This window comes from Amblyomma americanum, chromosome 2, assembly GCF_052857255.1.
Source record: "Amblyomma americanum isolate KBUSLIRL-KWMA chromosome 2, ASM5285725v1, whole genome shotgun sequence".
In the NCBI taxonomy this organism is placed as follows: domain Eukaryota; kingdom Metazoa; phylum Arthropoda; class Arachnida; order Ixodida; family Ixodidae; genus Amblyomma; species Amblyomma americanum.
The window spans coordinates 147,564,777-147,587,763 of NC_135498.1; the positions used below are offsets into that span (position 1 = coordinate 147,564,777).

Below are 22,987 nucleotides of genomic sequence, written 5' to 3' on the forward strand. Positions count from 1 at the left end.
TATGGCGCGAAAGAAAACCTACAACCTAAGATTCCTTCAAACATGGCAGAGTTAACATAGTCATCCCATTCCATATTATCTTGAACGTACACACCGACTGGTTTAAATGATTTACTGTATCAATTCCGATATGTAAAACAAGGCTATTGTGTGCTACAAGTTTTAATCTTCCGAAGGAAAAGCACAATTTTGGATTTTGTCACAATTATAGAGAGAGAATTTGTTTCTGATCATTCTTATAAATTCCTTAATATGCACTTACCGCGGATGTTTAGATCGTTGCAAGTGTTACCAGGTATATTCGTAGTACTCTCATCTGCCTAATTTGTAAACTGGGCGAAAGTGTCAAGAGTAACAAAATCATTAATATAGAGATTGAAAAGCAAAGGACCAAGGATACTGCCTTGGGGGACACCGATGTTAACTCAACGTAGTTTATGGTTCGTGGTTATGGGGGCTTAACGTCCCAAAGCAACTCAGGCTATGGGACGCCGTAGTGAAGGGTTCCGAAAAATTCTACCATCTGGAGTCTTTAATTTTATTGACATCGCACAGTACACGGGCCTCTAGTATTTTGTCTCCATCAAAATTCTACCACCGCGGCAAAGATCGAACCCGCGTCTTTCGGGTCAGCAGCAGATAACCATAACCACTGACACATTAACTGAACTTAATGACGATTAAACGTCACTAATCTAAACATACTGTTTCCGGGATGATAAATAGCATTTTATGAGAAGTAACTCTGTCAAACGCCTTCGTAAAATCCGCGAAAATGCCTAATACTAACAGTTTGCTTTCAAGGTGTCGTGATATATAGCCTTTCTGGGGGCAGAAGGGCGAGCTTTGTTGATTTTGTTTGTGTGAGTTCGTGTTGTGAGCTGCTAGTTGTGTTATGTGATTGCATAAATTTTTCCAATCGTTTCAGTATGATTTTCCCGGACCCTTAGAAAAACCAAGAGTGCTAATTGGCCTGTAAATATCGAAGCCATCCTTGTTACCCTTTTTGAAAAAAAAGATCACTTTTGCTACCTGCATTTATAAGAGAAAGTTGGTTTCTAGACATAAGTTATAAATTAAAGTAGGATAGGCATAGATGTATTCAAAAATTCGCGGTGGTTTAGCTCTGAAAAACCTAGAATGACGCGATAGCTACAGCTGGCCGAGGGAAACTTGGTCATATGACCAACTACGTGACGACCCACGTGATCAGCCTCGGCGCCGCGCCACCGGCAACTGCTCCGCACCACGTGACCAACCACGTGACAGCGTGGCGGCGCCGCCACGCTGAAGGCTCGAAATGCTACCGTAATTTAGCTATCGCTACAATATATTTCACAAGATTCTGGATGTTGATGACATCACAAGACATTGAGTTTGATAATTCGTCGAATGTTCGTGTAATCTCGCACATTATCAGGTTCAAAAACAGGGTGGAAGGGCACCTAGTAATAAATCTGTGGTGTAATTCATATTGCCACACTGCTCACATTCTGCGAGCGGTGCCATGCGGCCGAGCGGCATGACTGGGCTCGTGTGGGACCGAGGAAGACGACGTTCCCGCTCGGACGCGCGCTGCTGGTCGCCTGTGTCTTGGCCGCTCCCCCGTAGTGGGTATGTGCCAGCAATGTCTGAGGCCTTCCTTCCTTCCTTCCTTCTTCGCCATCCGATTATAAGCCCCTTTTGTGTCGACCTAAGTTTGTCGGTGACATTTTGCTGGAGCCGTGCTTGGCATCATCCCATGTACGCTGACCCCGACGATATCCTTGACGCTTCTCCCCGACGCGCGGACGTAACACCTTTCCACAAAAGGAGCCGTCACCTGCGAGGCCTGCAGCCCGAGTTTGAGCCACTGACAAGGCCTGTGCGAGCTATGACTTCCACCACTGGCAGCCAGACAGGTCAGTACTCAGGCAGTGCCCCGCTGGTCGTCCTTCTCGCATCTCGGTCGCCACCATCCTTCCACGGCGACCGGTTCGAGGATGTAGAAGATTGGTTGGTCAGTTTTGACCATGTAGCCGCATTCAATCAATGAGACGACTCGTGGAAGCTGATGAATGTGAATTTCGCACTGCAAGACTCGGTGAAAACGTGCTTCGAGAACCACGAGGCGTCCTTCTCCAGCTAGGAAGCTTTTCGCCGTGAGTTGCTCGCAACATCAGCTCGAGCGATCGAAAGGAAAATGCCGAAATTGCCCTTCGCTCCTGGTCACAGCAGTCCAACGAGAGCGTGGCCATGTTTATAGAGAACATGACCCGCCTCTTCAATAGGGATGACCCTGCCATGCCCGAGGCTACGAAGGTGCGCCACCTCATGCGTAGTGTGAAAGAGCAGCTCTTCGCTGGCCTCATACGGGACCCTGCAAGAACCGTCGCTGACTTCGCAAAGATGCCACGCGCATAAAACGTTCCTTGCAGGAAGGCAGCACGCAGTACGGACGTCAGGGAAGTGTTGCGGTCACCAACTATTGTGGGTCACTGCCGGTCGCTGGAGACGAGGCGCTTCGGGAGCTTGTGCGGAGTGTGGCTCACGAAGAACTATGCAAACTCCGCTTAGATTATCCACCTGCCAGTGTTGCAGCTGTAACCGATACCGTCCGTGACGGAATTCAGCGAGCGGTCTAGCCACCACCGGTACCCCAGCCGGTGCCGTACATCGTGAGCTACAGCGTAGCCCTACGGACACCGCAGCCGGAGCCGTACATCATGAGCTACAGTGAAGCCCTGTGGATCCTGCGCCGGTGCAACATGCATTCCTCCCTGCTACCGAACCAACGCAGGGGTACCATCCCCCGTCGAGCTGCGTGGCCCGCACCTTGTTCAAAAAGCGGACGTGTGGCACACCCAACAACCGGCCCCTATGCTACCACTGCGGGGAGCCCGGTCTTGCCTCCGCAACTGGCCGTACCGGCGGATGGGATTAAGAGGATTTCCACCGAGCGTACCTCGACCGCGCTATGGTGAGAGACCGCGAGATATTGAACAGTACCTGGCCTATCATGTGCTGCTACAACGCCTCCACGACGTCAGTCTAAGTCGCCGTCTCCAAGACGGGTTCCTTCTCCCAGTCACGCATCATCCTCTGGCCAATTCATAGGCACGTCCCCCCGCCAGGGAAACTGAAGACGGCGGCCTCCGGGCGTAGGACCGCCGCTGGCACAGAAAGTGAACAGCCTCCATCTGACGACTTTATGCGACGACCCGAACGCCGACGACCCCATCCGCCGACCTCAAAGACGATCCCACCGCCGATCCCACTGAAGACCGCTTCGACGACCACACCGAGGACCTCACCGACAACCTCAGCGACGACCCCATCGACGACGGCACCAAAGACCTCACCGAAGAGCTGTCAACGAATTGTTTCCACCGCCGAAATTTTTGTTGTCGCCGATTGCTATGACGTGTCAGCACTCGTGGATACCGGAGCCGACTTTTCTGTGATGAGCAGCCACCTAGCCATGACCCTCAGAAAGGTTCTAACACCTTGGCATGGGCCGCAGATACGCACAGCTGGTTGCCATGTGTTAACGCCGGTTGGCGTCTGCACCTGCCGTATAAAGATATGCGGTGTAACTTTCATTGGCACCTTCGCCGTGCTACTAGGGTGCTCCAAAGAACTGATTCTCGGCATAGACTTCCTTAAAGAGTATGGGGCGGTCGTCAACCTGAATGAGCAATTGGTATCGTTTTCGACACAGCGAGCCGTTGATAACGGCCCCGAGGCGCACAGGGCCGCACAACGCATCTCTGACGACCACACAACGATACCGCCGAGAGCAAGCAAGTTTGTCACAGTCCAGTGTGATACCAGATTCGTTACTTGGGGCATTGCCGAAGCGAACATGTCGCTGCTACTGTCACGGCAAGTTTGCGTTGCTCGCGCCCTTGTCGACCTTGTTCACGCGCGTACCGAGCTCTTAGTGACCAACTCTAGTTGCGAACCCCAACATTTGACGAAAAACACAGTGAGTGCCCAGTTTGAAGAACTTGGCGAGCATGCCGTCCAATGTGCCTTATCCACAACGGACCCAGGAACAGCGGAACAGGACACGGCAACAGCCATTAAGACAGACGTGAAACCTGACCTTCTGACCAATCAGAAACGCCGCGTGGAATGCCTTATTGACTCTTTCCGCGACTGTTTTGCGTCCACCTTCAAGTTTCGCCAGACGCCAATAACTAAACATCGCATTATCATCGATAGGGACCAGAGACCGCTATGTCAGCGTCCTTATTGTGTTTCGTCGAAGGAGCGTGATGCCATCCGCCGCCAAGTTGCCGAAATGCTCCGCGACGACGTCATACAACCATCGACGAGCCCCTGGGCATCACCTGTTGTTCTCGTCGTAAAGAAAGATGGCAGCCTACGGTTCTGCGCGAATAATCTACGTCTAAACAACGTTACCAAAAAAGATGTATATCCACTGCCGCGCATTGATGACTCATTAGACCGCCTCCGCCATGCTACCTATTTTTCGTCACTCGACCTGCGTAGCGGTTCTTGGCAAATCGAGGTCGACAAACGTGACCACGAAAAGAATGTCTTCGTTACTCCTGAAGTATTGTACGAATTTAAGGTGCTTCCTTTCGGCTTGTGTTCAGCCCCTGCAACATTCCAACATATGATGGACACCGTACTAACTGACCTGAAGTGGCTGTTCTGCATTGTGTTTCTCGACGACGTCGTGATTTTCTCCGGAACGTTCGATGAGCATCTGAAACGTTTGCGTGCTTTTTCCGACGCAATTCGTTCCGCGGGTCTGTCTCTAAAGCCTGAAAAGTGCCACTTCCCATTTAGGGAGCTCAAGTTTCTTTCCCATATTGTGAGCGCTCAGGGCGTTAGCCCCGTCCCAGAAAAGACGGCCGCCGTTGCTGAATTTCCTCAGCCAAATGATATACGAAGCTAGCGGCGTTTTCTGGGGCTTTGCGCCTTATATCGGAGCTTCGTTCAAAACTTCTCCAATCTCGCAGAACCGCCGATTTGCTTGACAAAAAACTCCGAACCTTTGATCTGGAGCCAGCATCAGAAAAATATTTAACCGAACTTAAGGCCCGCCTCCAATCTACGCCTATCATTTGCCACTTCGACGAGGAGGCCGACACAGAGCTGTACACAGATGCCAGCAATGTTGGCCTCGGTGCGGTGATTGTGCACTGGCAAGACGGTGTGTAACGCGTTATCGCGCACGCAGATCGCACTTTGTCCCGTTCCGAAGTGAATTATGCCTCCACAGAAAAGGAGTGTCTCGCTGTTGTGTGGGAATCACGAAATTTCGTCCGTACCTGTACGGCCGCCCGTTTCGAGTCGTCAGCAATCATCAGTCCTTGTGTTGGCTGGCGAACCGGAGAGATCCATCGGGACGACTTGTATGGTGGAGCCATCGGTTGCAAGAGTTCGACGTCACCATCCTGTATAAATTGAGTCAGCAACATAGCTATGGAGACTGTCTCTCCCGAGCTCCTCTTCCGTGCCCACCAGATGAGTCCGACGATGATTCTGCTTTCCTCGGTGTTGTCACCACGTCCGACCTTGCCCACCACCAGAGGGCCGACTGCCAACTGCTGCCTCTAATCGAGTACCTCGAAGGAACCGTTCCGTCTCCGCCCAGACTCTTCTCGCGCGGACTTTCGTCGTTTTGTTAAACAGATAGAGTCCTCTACAAGAAAAACTACGGCCCGACCGGAACTACCAATCTCCTCGTTGTCCCAACCGCGCTTCGTCAGGAAGTTCTCGCAGCATGCCACGACGACCTTTCTTCTGAGAAGCTCGGTTTTTCCAGGACATTGGAACGCTTCCGCCACAAGTACTACTGGCCTCGGCTTTCTGCGGTCGTCCAACGCTACGTTAGAAGCTGTCCTGAGTGTCAACGACGGAAGATACCACCGACAAAACCGGCCTGACTTCTGAAGTCAACTGATCCACCGAGAATCCCATTTCAGCAAGTCGCCATTTACTAACTGGGCCCATTCCCAGTGTCCTCTATGGGTAACCGGTATATTGTTGTTGTCACGGACTACCTCAGCCGCTGCTGTGAAACCAAGGCTCTTCCCCGTGGCACCGCTGCTGAAATTGCACAGTTCTTTGTTCACCACATTGTGCTTCGCCACGGTGCTCCCGCGGTTGTATTAACTGACCGGAGAACCGCGTTTTTGTCGCCTCTTACACATGAGGTCCTGCGTCTCAGTGACACCAGTCATAGGAAACCGACTGCTTACCATCCTCAATTGAATGGCCTGACTGAGAGGCTGAACAAGACCATTGCATATATGATGTCGTTGTATGTCGACGCTGACCATCGCAACTGGGACGAAATACTCCCTTACATCACGTTTGCGTATAACACCGCCTTCCAAGAAACAACGCGCTTTACTCCCTTCCGTTTGGTGTATGGCCGGGACGCCCTGACCATGCTGGACGCCATGCTGCTCCCGGATTGTGCCCCCTCGTCTTTCACAGCCGTTGACCAATTCGTTCGTGATGCAGAAGCCGGTCGCCACCATGCTCGACAACGGGTTCTCCACCAGCAGACAACTGACGCCCGGCGTTACAACCTCCACCACAGGGAGGTGATTTAGAAACCCGGCGAGCACGTCTGGGTAAGGAGCCCTATACGTTTGCGCGGGCGCTCTGAAAAGCTTCTGCGCCGCTATTTCGGCCCCTACGAGGTGCTACGTCAACTCAGCGATGTGAACTTCTCGACCGCCCAAGTCTGAAGTCGTCCACGTGTCCCGCATGAAACCGTATTACGCCCGTTTGCCCCTGCCGGGGTTCACCTTCGGTGGCAACGCCACACGCGCCTTCACACTTTCGGTGCCTCCATACTGTTTTTCCCCCTGCCCAAGGCATCGAGGCAATGCCTCTTGATAGGAGGTGGGCAATGCCACACTGGTCACATTCTATGAGCGCCGCCATGCAACCGAGCGACATGACTGGGCTCGTGTGGGAGCGAAGACGACGTTCCCGCTCGGACATGCGCTGCTGGCCTTCTTGTCCATCCGATTAAAATCCCTTTTTTTGTCGCCCTACGTTTTCCTGTGACAGTATGAAATTTGAACATATTGCATTAAATGTGTGTTAAAAGCTACGGCTATGTTCATCATCATCATCATCATCATCATCAGCCCTACTACACGCACTGCAGGGCAAAGGCCTCACCCAGGTCTCTCCAATTAACCCTATCCTTTGCCAGCTGCATCCACCCTTTACCTGCACACTTCTAAATCTCATCCGCCCCCCTAACCTTCTGCCGCCCCCTGCTAAGCTTACTTTCCTTTGGAATCCACTCCGTTACCCTTAAGGACCAGCGGTTATCTTGCCTTCGCGTTACATGCCCTGCGCAAGCCAGTTTCTTTCTCTTGATTTCTACTAGGATGTCATTAACCCGTGTTTGTTCCCTCACCCACTCTGCCCGCTTCCGATCTCTTAACGTTACAACTATCATTTTTCTTTCCATGGCTCGCTGCGTTGACCTTAACTTAAGATGAACTCTTTTCGTTAGCTTCCACGTTTCTGCTCCGTAGGTGAGTACCGGTAAGATAAAGCTGTTGTACACTTTTCTCTTGAGGGAAATTGGTAAACTGCCACTCATGATCTGCGAGAACCTGCCATATGCGCTCCACCCCATTCTTATCCTTCTATTTATCTCCCTCTCATGATCCGGCTCAGCTGTCACTACCTGCCCTAAGTAGGCGTATTCCTTCACAACTTCCAGGCTCTCGCTGCCAATTGTGAACTGTTTTTCCCTTGCTAGACTGTTGAACATTACCATGGTTTTCTGCATGTTAATTTTTATACCTATCGTTCTGCTCTGCCTGTCTAGCTTATTGATCATGATTTGCACTTTATCTCCTGAGTGACTCAGCAAGCCAATGTCATCAGTGAATCGCAGATTATTTAGGTATTCTCCATTTATTCTTATTCCCAACTGTTCCCAATTCAGGCCTCGGAATACCTCCTGTAAACAGGCGGTGAATAGCATTGGCGACATCGTGTCTCCGTGCCTGACGCCCTTTCTTATTGGAATTTTATTGCTGACTTTATGGAGGACTATAGCAGCTGTGCAGTTGCTATATATATCTTCCAGTATTTTGACATTAGGCTCTTCTGATTACGCAATGCCTGTATGACTGCTGGGGTTTCCACTGAGTCGAATGCTTTCTCGTAATCAACGAAAGCTATATATAGAGGTTGGTTATATTCTGCGCATTTCTCTATCACCTGATTGATAGTGTGAATATGATCTATTGTGGAATATTCTTTACGAAAGCCTCCTGATCATTTGCTTGATTGAAGTCTAAGGTTCCCCTGACTCTTTTAGCGATTGCCTTGGCGTCTCCCTTCTAATGAATTAATATAATGTTTGCATTCTTCCAAGCTTCTGGTACAGTCGAGGTCCTAAGGCATTGCGTATACAGGGTGCCTAGTTTTTCTACCACGATGTCCCCTCCATCCTTCAACAGGTCTGCTGTTACCTGACCTTCCCCAGCTGATTTTCCCCTTTTCATTGCTCCTAAAGCATTCTTTACTTCATCTTTCATTACTGGCGGGATGACGCATTGCTGTGCAGTGCTGTCTTTCTCATTAACGCTTGATAACATTGGCTACTGTACAGGTCTGAGTAGAACTCTTCGACTACGTTAACTATCTTATCCATATTGCTAATGACATTGCCCTGCTTGTCTCTTAATGCATACATCTGGTTTTTACCTATGCCTAGTTTCCTCTTCACTGCTTTTAGGCTTCCTCCGTTCTATAGAGCATGCTCGATTCCCTCCATATTAAACTTCCTTATGTCGGCTACCTTGCGCTTATTTATTAACTTTGAAGGCTCTGTAAGTTCTATTTTTTCAGTAGGGTTATACGCCCTCATGCTTTGGCGCTTCCTAATCAGATATGTCGTCACCTGAGATAGCTTTCCGGTATCCTGTCCAACTGTCCTGCAATGGTGAGTCTAAAAATGAAATCGACTTCATAATATGCGCTAAACCTTGCATCATTCAGGATGTGGCCGTCCTCAGAAAGGTGCGTTGTAGCGACCACAGAATGGTAAGGTCTCGAATTAGCTTAGATTTGTAGAGGGAACGGAAGAAGCTAGTGAAGGGGAAGACCATTAACGAGTAAGCCGTAAGAGGAAAAGCACAGGAGTTTAGGATAGCGCTGCAAAACAGATATTCGGCTTTAACTGAGGAAGACGATCTTGATGTTCATGCAATGAACGATAATCTGACATCAATAATTACGGAGTGCGCAGTAGAAGTAGGCGGCTATGTTATTGCCTGTATAATATTTCCAGTCATGAGTCGCATTATCGGTGGCTGAGTTGAGATGCTTGCCTCCTAGGGATATATTTATTGCATACTGCGAGCCTTGATGTCAGGCCTTAGACAGGAGTGGTAGGTACAGAACAAAAGAGTATACAGTAATACTATGCACCCCTTTTGCAGAAGTAACCGAACAGCATGTTCTTGATTCTCAGTCATACAATGGAGCCTTTACTGGACCTCTAAAGTCCGAAAGGTGTAAGAACGTGAGGACAAGTGTTGGCCTTACTTTTCACACATCCGGAGCTTAAGAGCTGCCATAAGTGTTTCGCTTCGCGGCTAAGAATCAAAGCACTGTTACCTGGTTACTTTGGCAAAGACGGTACATTCAGTCGATGGCAATGCGCGGCGCAAAAAAAAATAACGAGGACACAAGCAAGACACATGGGGCACACGAGCGCTGACTTACGACAGTTTTTTTCGATCCCGGACCAGTATATATAGTTTAAAAAACAGGGTCAACATCCCACATGCGCAGTAGGTGACACATCATATGACGACGTAAGTATAACAACTCCTTACGAGTAAGAGCAACAGACGGATTCACCATGCAGGACCCCCTACTGGTCTATCAATTCAGCCCCTATGATTTATCGAGTCAGTTGACAATGGTTTTCGGCAATAACAAAGCAATCTTGTTAACCGGGCTGGCACATGAACACCTCATGTGAATCGCCGTCGTTCTCATCTAATGAAAGAGATGTATGCAAATCTTATTTCTGTCGGTGATTTACAAAGGGTTCTCCTTCAATACCAAAATTGCTCCATTTCTTTGTTTACCGTAAACTCATAATGGAGACAAGTTTCGCAGCATGAATAAAACGCACAAAGAAGACAAGGAACAAACAGGACAGGACTGTACTGCCTTCCAAATGATTTTATTTGAGAAAGCTTGACGTTTAAATACATTCAGTTATCATGAGGTGAAACCTAATCCCAATCATCCAAAAAAGCAGCACAGTCCTGTCTTGTTTGTTCCTTGTCTTCTGTGTGCGTTTTATTCATGCTGCGAAACTTGTCTCTATTATGAACTTCCTTATTGAAATTCATTATGAATTATTCCATTATGAACTTGTTTGTTCCTTGTCTTCTGTGTGCGTTTTATTCATGCTGCGAAACTTGTCTCTATTATGAACTGCAACCAATTAGCCCAAACCACCGTGTTACTTTACGGTAAACGTCATGTGATCGTTACATTTCAAGTCTGGTGTAACTATGACTCCTAACTAAGTACTTGTAGTTAGTCACCTCACATAAGACATTGTTATCGACTGTGTAGCGGAACTTCGAAGATCGCTACTTTTTGCGAATTACGTCAGAACGACCGATTGAGTCAAAATAACGCAGTAACTTCTCTTTGCATTGCGTTTGTCGTTGTTCAACTTATTTCTGTGTTTCTTAAATTGATGCAGTATGGAAATGTTTATCGATATAAAAAAGATTTGCATTTTTTTTAGTTTGCTTTTTGATGCGCACCATTAACTCTAGTGACATCCATGGTTTTCGGGCTTTCTTGCTTTATCGTTCCATCTTTCTTGCTTTAACCTAAACCGAAGCTCTCAAGTTAGCGTCACGCTGTTTTACCATGTGGCATGGAAACTGAACAACACGAACCCAGAGATGAAGAACATGCACCGGTCGCCTAATCCATCCTCTGCAACCGCTACACTTTTTACTCAAATCTCAAGAAGCTTTTTGGTTCATTGTTCTCTGCCTAATATTGAAACAGCAATATTATTTCCAAGTGAAATAAACATGCTACAGTTGTTTTTTCAGCGCCATGCACGTTGTGTTGTCAAAATAATGGAGGGGCTGGGTTTTGGAAGTAATGTTAAACAAGAGCGCCTTTCTACTGTTTTTGTAGACCAGGACTCCTATTGGCGCCAGGAGGCAGCCGGTTTATTAACGTCGCATATTCCCAAAGCTTCACTCCAAACGGTGAACTCAGGGCACGGGCACGTCGCAGGGACAGTTTTCTCGTATATTTTCCCGAGCTTAGCTTCCCCAGCTGTATGGATCCCGACAAATTTGACGCACGACGTTAATATAGCTACGAGGCTGTGATTTTGTGGAAGCAGGCCTTTCTACTACCGAAAACATTTGCTTGGCAACGAGTAAAGAGCGACACGGTAATTGAAATAGCTCTTTTTAACCTTTTACTTTTGCAGCTCTGATGGCAACGACCGCTGTTACTCATTACACGGAAGATAACAGCCACACACCGCTGCACTAAAGGTGCGACTTCTGCAAGAGTGGGAGAGGAAACTGGCAGCAATAAAAATATGACAGAACCTGTGAGGAAAGGTTTCACTTGACCCAGCTGGCTCACGCAGTCCGCAACTCTTCGTAAAGGCACTACACCGGCCCTGTTTATACCCAACTCAGGATGCCAGATTTGAAAGGGAAAGTCGCCTTGATCACAGGTACGTTCAGCATGCTTGAGGGCACGGAGCACTTGCCACTATTGCTAAAGCTATAGACGTCACGTATCAAGGCGCGGTTCAAGTGGACCATGAGTATTTGGCCACCAGCATTGGGAAATGACGGCGGTGCGTTTCGTTCTTTTATTATTTACAAATACTGCAGGCCCTATTCGGGCCCAAGCAGGAGTGGGTGCATACAACAACGTAAATTACCACTGCCAATTAGCAATTAAGAACACAACAAAACATGTACATACATCATTGTAACACTATACGTAAAAGAAATAAACATGAACGTAGAACAGTGCAATACGTAAACAAAATAACAATGAAAAAGCGTAACGCAAAAGAAACTGCTTTCATTGCGGCAATTTTAGAGGTCAAAGAAAAGGTTATTTGAAAGCTGAACGAACGATTCTGTTGTATTAGCGTTAACTACTTCCTCGGGTAATTTATTCCATAGTGAAATTGCATGGGGAAAAAAGAGAGTATTGATGGATGTTAAGGTTGCTAAATGGTTGCTTAATTGTTTTGTTGTGGTTTGTACGAGCAGAGCGCATGGGGGGCTCGGGTAAATAACATTCACGCGCTATTTTGTAGTGACCATGGTACAGCTGATATAAAAATTTGACGCGAGATACAATTCTGCGATGAACTAGTTTTTTCAATTTCGCCCTGTCGCGAAGAAAGGACACGCTTGAAAAACGCGAGTATGGGGAGTATATAAACCGCAAAGCTAAATTTTGCACTCTTTCTATTTTCTTGATTAAATATCTTTGATGAGGGCTCCAGATTAAATCCGCATAATCTAATTTTGGTCTGACAAGAGCTTTGTATGCTGTTAACTTAACGGTCGATGAAGTACGGCGCAATTTCCGTTTCAAAAATGCCAGCTTTTTTAGCGCGTTGCTGCAAACGTTTTCCATATGGGGTTCCCAACTTTAATTGCTTGTGAGTGTAACACCTAAATACTTCAATCACTGGTTTTTATGAATATATGAATTATTAATAATATAAGCAAAATCTAAGGGTTCTTTCTTGTTGGTAAATGTAATAGCTGCCGTCTTCAAAGTGTTTAGCTTCAGTCCCCATGTTTCACACCATACGCTAATTGAGTGCAACGCGTCATTATGTCTTACTTGGTCGGAGTGATGATTTACACTAGTATAAATAACACAATCGTCCGCAAACAACCGGATCTTCACAGGCGATTGAACAGATAAATAGATGTCATTGATATAAACTAAGAACAACAAGGGACCGAGAACTGACCCCTGTGGCACCCCTGAGTGCACTTCCAATGTACCAGAAACGCAGTCTTTAACAGCAACGTATTGTTTTCATGAGGACAAATAAGATTCTATCCAACGGATGACATTGCGCTCAATGCCCATTGAGAGCAGTTTAGTTACTAAATCGGCATGCGGAACTACATCGAACTCTTTGGAGAAGTCCAAAAACACTGCATCGATTTGACCCCTCATATTCAGCTCATTCATAAAATCATCCGTTATCTCAGCTGTGTTATTGTGGATAAACCAGCCCTAAATCCATGTTGATTTGCATGACGTAAATGGTTATTCTCTAAATGTGTTATAATCGCTTTAAATAAAATATGTTCTAGCAGTTTACAAGCTGTGGATGTTAAAGAAACTGGTCTGTAATTATTTAGTTCTAGAGGGGATCCAGATTTGTGAATCGGAACTATCCTTGCAAGGCGCCAGTCATCTGATATCACACAGGATTCTAACGATGTTTTATATATTACATATAAGTACTCTGCTACCCAGATTGCGTATCTGTTAAGGAAAACATTAGATATTTTGTCCGGACCTGATGACTTTTTTATGTCTAGATTACGTAAAAGACTAAGGATGCCGTTTTTGCTTAAATCTATTTCGGGCATCGAATTACGAAGCGTGTAAAGTTGCAAGTGCGCGTGCGATGCGTTTATGGTAAACACCGATTGAAAAAAGGCGTTAAATTCATTAGCAATGGTCAAAGGATCGTCAATGCCTGTACCAGATGTTCTGATCTCTGTGATGCCGCTTTTATCTTTAGATAAATATTGCCAGAATTCCTTGGTTGCTCCGACATGAAAGAAGTCAATGTGGAAGAAAAGAACTGATCTCTTGCAGCGCGCACTTTATCTTTGAAAGTGCGTACTAGACTTGCAAGTTGTTTCCAGTCACCACGTTTTCGAGAGCGTTTTATTTTGCGTTTCCGATGTATCAGATTACGATCCATCCACGGGTACTCCCTGTTGATGCGCTTTTTCTTGAAAAGCACGTAGGTGCTTTCACAGTGCATGACTATGTCTTTAAACTTTGACCACAGCACATTAACGTCATTTGTCTCATTAAAGGGAGGGAATAAAGATTCCATACAACTAATAATTCCGTCATCATCAGCATGCGTATAGTCTCTTACAAATGTGTCAGAAGGTTTAACATACGATCGCAAGCCCGAAATAGGACACTCAAGAACAAGTAACTGATGATCAGATATACCGTCCTTGACACTGACTGAGCAGTCTGGAAGCGAGCTAGTTGCCAAGGCAAGGTCAAGTACAGCCGAGCTGGAAATTCTTGTAGCATCCAAAACCAACTGGGTTAACGAAAACGTAAATGCGGTTAGTAGTAATGACTCAGCATTTTTGAAATATTTGCCTTCATGAGGAAAACTGCACCAGTTAATTCCTGGAAGGTTAAAATCTCCTGTTAAAAGGATGTTGGAACGCGAATTTGTATTTTGCAGCAAATAATCATATAAGGAATCTAAGTATTCCTGAGGAGCATTCGGAGGCCGATAGACCCCTCCTAGAAATATAGTTTTTCCAAAAAACTTTATTTTGCACCATATGCTTTCATGATCATTGATGCCGTTTAAGCGTGTCAATTTAATGTTATTCTTTATTGCAATTGCAACTCCGCCACCCCTTGATCATCTGTCCTTACGGATAAGCGCGTACGAAGGAGGCATTATTTCTGAATTTCGCACATCGGAATGCAGCCAGGTTTCAGTTACCACTAGGACGTGTGATTGATAGGTCAGAATTATATCTTCAAGGCTCTGGATCTTATTCAGTACACTGCGTGCGTTCAACGAAACAAGCCGTAGCGTCTTGACGGATTCCCGTCATTTGTTATCTAGCTTACGCGTGTTCGCAGATGTGGGTCGATGAGAGGAAGTTTCGGGTTGGGCAGGCGCAGATGATCTGGACAACTCTATTCTGCGATTGCGCGTTGCGTCCCATACGTACAGCCTGTCATCAACTTTGAGCTTATCGAAACGAACGGAAACCTTAGAACCATTGCTATTTTCTTCAGCCGCTGAACGCCATAATTTTGCACCAATATCCCGAATGTTTTTTGAAAAATCTTCCGATATAGCTATTTTTGTGTCCTTTAATTCGAAGCAGGATGACATAACCTTTGTTTTGTCTACGTAGTTAAAAAATCTCAAAATTATCGGACGATGTCGCTGTGCATGTTTTAGGCAAATTAGGTGAATACGCTCTATTGAGTTTACTTCAACACCTAGAATCTTTTTAAAAATTTCTTCGTTAACTTTCCGCTCTAGTTCTTCTGAGTTCTCCTCTGGATCTTCTTTTACTCCATATATTACGACACTGTTGCGATGACTTCTGTTTTCGAGATCATCTACCTTTTTGGTTAACTCAAGATCTAGTTTGTTCGTGTTATTGCAAGCATCGTCCTGACAAGCTTGTCTGACAACTTCTCGTCGCGGCAGTGCGGGTGATTGCATCAAACAGCGCATTAGCGGGGTGAAGCCTATTGATGCTTAAGTCCCAAAAATTTTAAAATTGGTTTAATTCGCACCCGTTTGGAATGCTTGCGAAAGACGTTACGATTTCTCAGGTACATACAACGTGCTTGCATTCTTGCAACTTCTTAGTCCAAAGTAAGGCCAGCATTTTGATCTGTGCAATTAGAAAGATTCAGAACTTTATAAAGACTGTAATAGACGAATAACAACGTCTACTGATTAATTATCAAGCAGAGATTCCTTAGAAGCACGTTCCCTTCGAGACAGTCAAAAACATGAGCGATAACTATTTACGTATCCATTTCGTCGAGCATCCAACTGGGGTAAAACGTCATGGCCATGCTGCGAATGCCGTCCTTCAGCGATCGCACACACTTGTGACCTGGCCCCTTTTTTGTTTCTAGATTTCGTTTAAATCAGCCGTATACCACTCTTCGTGACACTGGATCCCGCGTCGACGTTACGACCCTACACTACACGTCGAAATGTGCAAGCGTATCCGCTAGCAAAAGGAAACGAAAGTGACAAATTAAAAAACAAACACTCCCCTGTCTACGCTGGTTCTGAGGAAATACTCTTGTCTTAGGCGACGAAAGGCACCAATCCTTCAGACACGGTGTATGCCACTATATCGACTGAGCTTATATTGCGCGATAGAGGCTTCGGAGATAAGTTGCAGATTATAATTGTAAACGTTTTGCGTGACAGAATTGATAAGGCGCACAAAATTATTATTGATCATAAGCATGCAGCATTACTCTTACCATTCAAAAGTTCACTCGTTCCTTCTTATCTGTGGTGTTACTTAACCGCCCTGTATTGAATATTTTATTGGAATATAAAAAATTGTTATGATAACCAGGAGCTCTTTTCAGGAATGGACAATGCTTCCGACAAATGTGGATGTAAAAATAACAAATTAATCGCTGCAAGCACTGTAATACTGCCCACAGCAGTAATTACGTATAAGTTCTGACTAATTACGTATAAGTTCGGCAAAACTATCGCTGGATCACTGCATGCGAATTGTGCAGACCAATTATTGACCAACTTAGGGCGGCCGTAATAGTATCAGCCCTATCTAATGATTCTTGTAACCACGTTAGGTTACTCTTTAAGAATCTTTTCTGAAATCACAGTCTTCAGCACGAACTAGATACCTGTATTAAGTCATAAGAATCCATGCGTGTGTCACGAAGGTGTCCTGGTCTTTGTCAGGAAGTACGCATCCCAGGCAGTCTCTACGCCCTGACCTTCATAATAACTTTCATTTCATAAACCGGGGTATGCCTGAAAAATTGTGCTGCTGTACGGCTTTGGTACGCAGTGTGCGTCCACATAAGGAGCACTAAACTGAACGCGGTTCATTGCGCACGGAATCAGAAGGGACGAAGTTAGAATGTCGCACGTTAATAATTGATTTCACTATAGTGAAATAAAAACACCCGAAAACGTTTTTAATAGATTCCGATGATGAGAACAGCATTCTTTTAACCGAAGCGTCATTTAGCCTTCCGGTCACAAGAAATATCTACTTGTGTTTCCAGCAACTAATGTCCTGTGAACTTGACAATAAATACATATGATCGAAAGTATATGCACACCATTAAACCTATTCAGTGAATAATAAAAATGTAAGCATAAGAATGTTTCTGGAGAAGGCGTTATTGTGTGTTGCGGATGCAACAGGACCAAGCTTCCCAAGGTACATTTGTGTTTACATCCATGGTACATGACCAGGTACTGTCTGTTTCGCTGGTTCTACGTTAAGATTGTAGCAACGCATGTTGAGTGTAGGCAGAGCAGGTTACCCCTTATTGGTGGAGGGACCTTTGCCCCTGTGTTGCGGATGCTGCGCATGTGAAACTATCGGGGACACTAAACCTGAATGCTTAAAAAGAATACCTGCAACAACCCTAGTTCCGAAATCACATTTTTAAATTAAAATTCCAAGCGCCTTTTCACAAAATGAAACACAATTTGACATGTTGACAAAGACAGGGCAATGCACGTTCAGTTTGCTTTTTACGAAATCAACGCTGGTTCAAAAACATTTGTTGCTTTGACATGCCTGCCATTTTTTATGACAGCGTTTTGTACCGTCAGTGTGCACCATAAGTCTAAAATGAAAACACGCTAAACATTAATACATACTTTCTACACAGAACGGACGCTTGCGGCCTTTTTTTTTTTACGCAGACCTTTAAAAGTTAAACCACTGCCGATATTGCTTGCACAAAGCATTCTCAATGAGTCGTCATATGTTGGCGCAGGTTTCTGCGTACATTTGATATCGAACAATATGAATGCAAGCCTAATGCACCGCCTCCAGTATGAATGGTGCGCAACAGCACGAAGTTGTCTTTCCGCATATTTCAAGCGCTGGTCGATTGATAGCGTGTTGCCGAGATATAAATCTGTCCTAATTCTCTCACAATGGCTTCGTGTATGAGCGGCTTAGTTGACGCGACGGAGCTGGACGGCTGTGCATTGGGTGATTCTCGACAGTGTTTGAACTGCATTCATTTTAATCTGCGATCTGGCAGGAATAAGGATGGCGCTCTTGAGGTTTTCTTTAGCCAAGCCAATATTATATTTAATGTAGTGATGTTTTCAGAAACCTGGTTTGACTGTGAAGAGGACGTGATTAAGCTATCTGGCTACAAATCTTACTTTGTTAATCGTGTAGGTAAACGTGGTGGCGTTGTATCGATGCTCATTTCTAACAAAATTGAGTGCGAAGTTCTTGATGAGTTCTGTTGTGCTTCTACTGACTTCGAAGTGCTTGTACTAAAATCGCGCAAATACTTATTGTGCAGTTGTTATCGTCCACCATGCGGTGACGTCTCTTCATTTTTCACTTTCATGGATTCTTTGCTACAGTTTGTCAATGCTCAAAACCTCTACATTATATTGTGTGGAGACTTCAATATTAATTTTCTGGCTGAGAATAGCCCAAAGATGAAATTTGAATCCCTTTTGAATATTCACTCATGCCAAAATGTGATAACGTCACCTACACGGCTAGCAGCTGGCTCCCAAACACTTCTTGATCTTTTTATAGTTAACTTCGAAACTTGTCGTATTAAATCTGGTATCATTAATTACTCTTTGAGTGATCACCTTCCGATATTTCTCTCAGTGTATCACGGTTTTAAAATCAATGCGAAATCTGAGCTGCCTTTGCTCCGCTGGCAAATCAATCCGCGTACGTTACCTAGCTTTGGTGAATGCATTGCAAAAGTAAACTGGAATGACATCCTCTCTGAATATAATCCTGACGTAGCTTATGACAAGTTCTTAAAAAAGTTTTTGTCTTTGTATAATTCCTGCTTTCCGAAAAAAAGTTTTCATAGGTCAAAGAAAATCCGGAAACCGTGGGTAACGTCAGAACTGCTAAACCGCATTAAAAAGCGCGACCGGCTTTTCCGGAAATTTATCAAAAGCAAGCGCCCGGACGCGCTCGAAGCCTTTAAGAGGTATAGAAATCAAGTCACCAAAGAACTTCGTTCTGCTAGGAATCGTTACCACTATAATCTTTTAACTTCCTCGAATCAGCAATCAGGTCAGGTTTGGCGTAGATTTCACCAAATTTTCGGCAAATCTCCGGAGACGATCACAAAGCTAGATAATAATGGCGTAGAAATATCAGGGGAGAGATTAGCAAATACTTTCAATGACCACTTCCTTTCTCTGGCCTCAGTGTCGTCCGGCGGAGACTACTCAACTTTCATGAAACCTTCTTGCCCACAAGCTGTGTTTTTGGAGCCGGTCTCGGAAACTGAAATAATAACTACGTTTGCGAGCCTAAAAAACAGCACCTCCACTGACATAATGGGCCTTCAAGTGAAGCCTGTAAAACATGTAATAGACTTAATTGCCCATACATTGGTGCATATATTCAACATCTGCCTTTCATCAGGGGTGTTCCCCCGGAGTATGCAGTGTGCCAAGGTAACCGTAATATATAAAAAGGGCGACCGAAACAACCTTTCTAATTACCGTCCGATTTCAATACTTCCAGTTTTTTCGAAAGGACTTGAGAAAGTTATTCTCAAACGACTAACTTCTTTCACCGATCACTGTAACATCTTAGCTCCCGCACAATATGGCTTCAGAAAAAATAGGTCCACTGAATTAGCGCTACTTACGCAAAAAGAAATTATCCTGGAAAGTTTTGAAAACAAAAACATGGTCCTTGGTGTCTTCCTTGACTTTACAAAAGCCTTCGACTATATTAGTCACCGTATACTGATTGAAAAGTCGGAGTGTTATGGTATTCGCGGTGTAGCCCTTCAGTTAATTTCATCCTACCTTGAACACCGATCACAGTGTGTTGTGATAACAGGGCATTCTTCCACCGTAAAACCGGTTAAACTAGGCGTTCCGCAAGGAAGCATTCTAGGTTCTTTTCTATTTGTTTTATATATAAATGACATAGTAAACACTGACCCAACGGCCAAGTACATAATTTATGCAGACGATACAAGTTTATTCTTTTCCGGCTCTTCCGATGCAGATTTGTACCGTCGTGCTAATCGTGCACTTCGTATAGTTAGCACCTGGGCAGCAAAAAATGGGTTGAAGTTAAATATTGGAAAAACCAAGGCTGTTATGTTTCATCCAAAAAATAAACTTTATGTACTACCACCAATTCTAATTGAGGGTATAGAGATAGAGGTTGTGCAGAGTTTCAAGTCGCTCGGTGTTACTTTTTCTGCACATTTGTCCTGGGATCAGCACATAAATGACCTCATCAAAAAACTTTCGAAAACTGTTGGTCTCATGCGGCGTCATTGTTTTACTTTTCCAAGAGCAGTTAATATTCTGCTTTACAACTCTTTATTCTCATCCACGCTCAACTACGGCGCACTTGTATGGGGAACCACAAGCAAAACTAATATTAATGATCTTCACTTGCTAAAGAAACGTGCCATCCGCATAATTTGTAAAGCACCCTATTTAAGCCATACGAAGGACATGTACAGGCAGCCGAACATTGTTAGTGTAGAATCTATGTACACCTATAGACTGTCTAAACAATATAAATTAGAAGAATCTAAAAATATAAATGCATTAAAATTGCTGGCCGGACTGGAAAAGCACACTCCTACCTACCCAACGCGCAAGCTCGAACAATGGAATGTGAGTAAATGCCGTACGGGTTATGGAAATCAAATGTTGAAATTCCAACTGCCGACAATGCTAAATGATTTCTTGAAGGACAAGAACACAGATATACAATCTATTTCATTAAAAAACCTACGAAAGAAATTTGTATGGAATTAGAATGTGAACATGTTTTTCTTATTCTTTGGAACCATTTGTTTTTTTTTTATTTACTTCTGTATCTCTACTTTTTACCAGATATATTTCAACTATCTTATACGGGAGTCTAAGTTTGTGCACGCTTCTATATGTTATGTAATAATTTCATTACCTGTATGTCTTATTGATGTATGCACAACTTGGGCTGGCGTATGTTTCACTGTCACTTATTAGTGTGCTTTATGCACTTATATATATATTTTTTATTACTGCAGCAGTAGCTGCAGATTGCGTTCCCAAAATCCAAATGCTGTGTTTTCTTTTCTCTTTTTTTTCCTCTTTATATTTTTACCATGCGCTGCCTCTGTTTGCCATGTATTGGGGTGCGGGCCTAGTCAAGCCTATGTCAGGCTTTTTGTCTGTACTCCAAACATCCTTGAGATGTTGAATAAAGATTGTATTATTATAAACATTGATATATATATATATATATATATATATATATATATATATATATATATATATATATATATATATATATATATATATGTGTGTGTGTGTGTGTGTGTACTACCTATGGTGTTCTTTTAAGCGCACACCTCCTTTTTCTCAAACTGCAGAGCAAACTACGCGTGTCCTGGTCAGTGTAGCTGAAGCCCTTGTTAAGAGAATGTGCTTATGGAAAACCAGCCCTTCCCAACCGCCTGCTAATCGCCAGATTACTGCGATACCGTACATTCGTGGCCTGTCTCATCGCCTATAAAATATTGGACAACGGGCAAATACAAAAGTGGTGTTTCCCGCTTGCAATAAGCTGAAAAAATACCAAGATTGAACAGGTCTGGTGGCTGAAAAAAGCTTGAGTGCAATAGAAGCACCGAGCTGTATTCTTTGTAAGTCCTGACGCAATTGTCTACACCATTCCTCTGACATGTGGCAGAAACTGTGTTGGTCAAAGCGACAAGTGCCTGATGGATCGCATCGGGAAGCGTAGTAACAATGTGCCTGGATAGCGAGGATGGATTGCTGACGCAGAATGCAGATGTAAGCCAAAAAATAACATTGTAGGTCAAAATCAGAACGAATCTGATCAAGGGCTCCTCTGGGAGCCTGTTTATTGAGGTAGCACTGTTATTGTATGGAAGTACATACATACATACATACATACATACATACATACATACATACATACATACATACATACATACATACATACATACATACATACATACATACATACAGGAATTTTATTGCAAGATATGTATATGCAGTACATAGCGTGTGCCCGCAGAAGCGCAAGCGCTTGTGGGCGGGCCACGGCAGTCACAACAGCATGCGGTCAATACAAAACGCTGAAATTGCACAATTTACAATGCAAAAAGAAGAAAAAGAAAAAAATCAGCAATAACACAAAGCCGAAATATTACATATAGTTCAGTCAACAAATTTAGCGATTGATAAATGTAACGCAAAGAAAATCTGGAGTTAATAAATAGAACACAAATATGATAGAAATTAGAAAGCAACTCAGTATTCCCTTTCTTTAAAACTTTCAAACCACGCTTGCAGTCCAGATTTCACAGCCGTCAATGAATCACAATCAAACACCTTTGCAGGTAGTTTGTTAAAGTGGTAGGGTATATAGAACTGTCGTGTCCGTTTACCATAATGTGTATAAACCCTTGGAACTTTATAACGCGCTATGTGCCTAAGCGACTCTGGTTTTTTATCTGGCTGTTTATACTGTGCTGAAAAGTAGTTTCTCAGAACTACCACCTGCAAGTACAAGTCATGCAGAGGAATAACTCCTGCTTTAACCATTGTGGTGTTATGGTCGGACTTCTCGTAAGCAGTGCCACACAATAAATTAGTGGAGATTCTGCACAGGAAACTATCTACCTTCTTAATCTTACAAGGTGCACAAGAACTATACACTGAAACACCGTATCTGAGGATAGATTCTCCTAAAGATCTATACACAGTCTGACGCAAGTTTATAGGTGTAGTGTATTTGATACGATAAAGCTGCACAGAAAGAGCACGGAGTCGTTTTAATAAATAGTCAATTTGGGAAGACTAACACATGTTGGTATCAAGATATAGGCCAAGATATTTAACACTGCTCGAGTAGGGCAGTGGCGAACATTCGCATTTGGCACAGTTACTACCATGCAGAATAACCGA

General features: G+C 44.4%; 1 protein-coding gene across 4 annotated transcripts in view; it reads left to right on the plus strand.

The window, feature by feature from the left end:
- LOC144121879 (3-oxoacyl-[acyl-carrier-protein] reductase FabG-like) overlaps window positions 1-22,987 on the plus strand; it is a 91,763-nt gene that overhangs the window by 1,776 nt on the left and 67,000 nt on the right. For all 4 annotated transcript variants that reach the window (XM_077655301.1, XM_077655300.1, XM_077655303.1 and 1 more), the window contains exon 2: window positions 11,492-11,746. In XM_077655301.1, coding sequence (XP_077511427.1) covers window positions 11,710-11,746 — 37 coding nt within the window. In that variant the 5' untranslated portion in view covers window positions 11,492-11,709. The remainder of the gene's footprint in view (window positions 1-11,491; window positions 11,747-22,987) is intronic.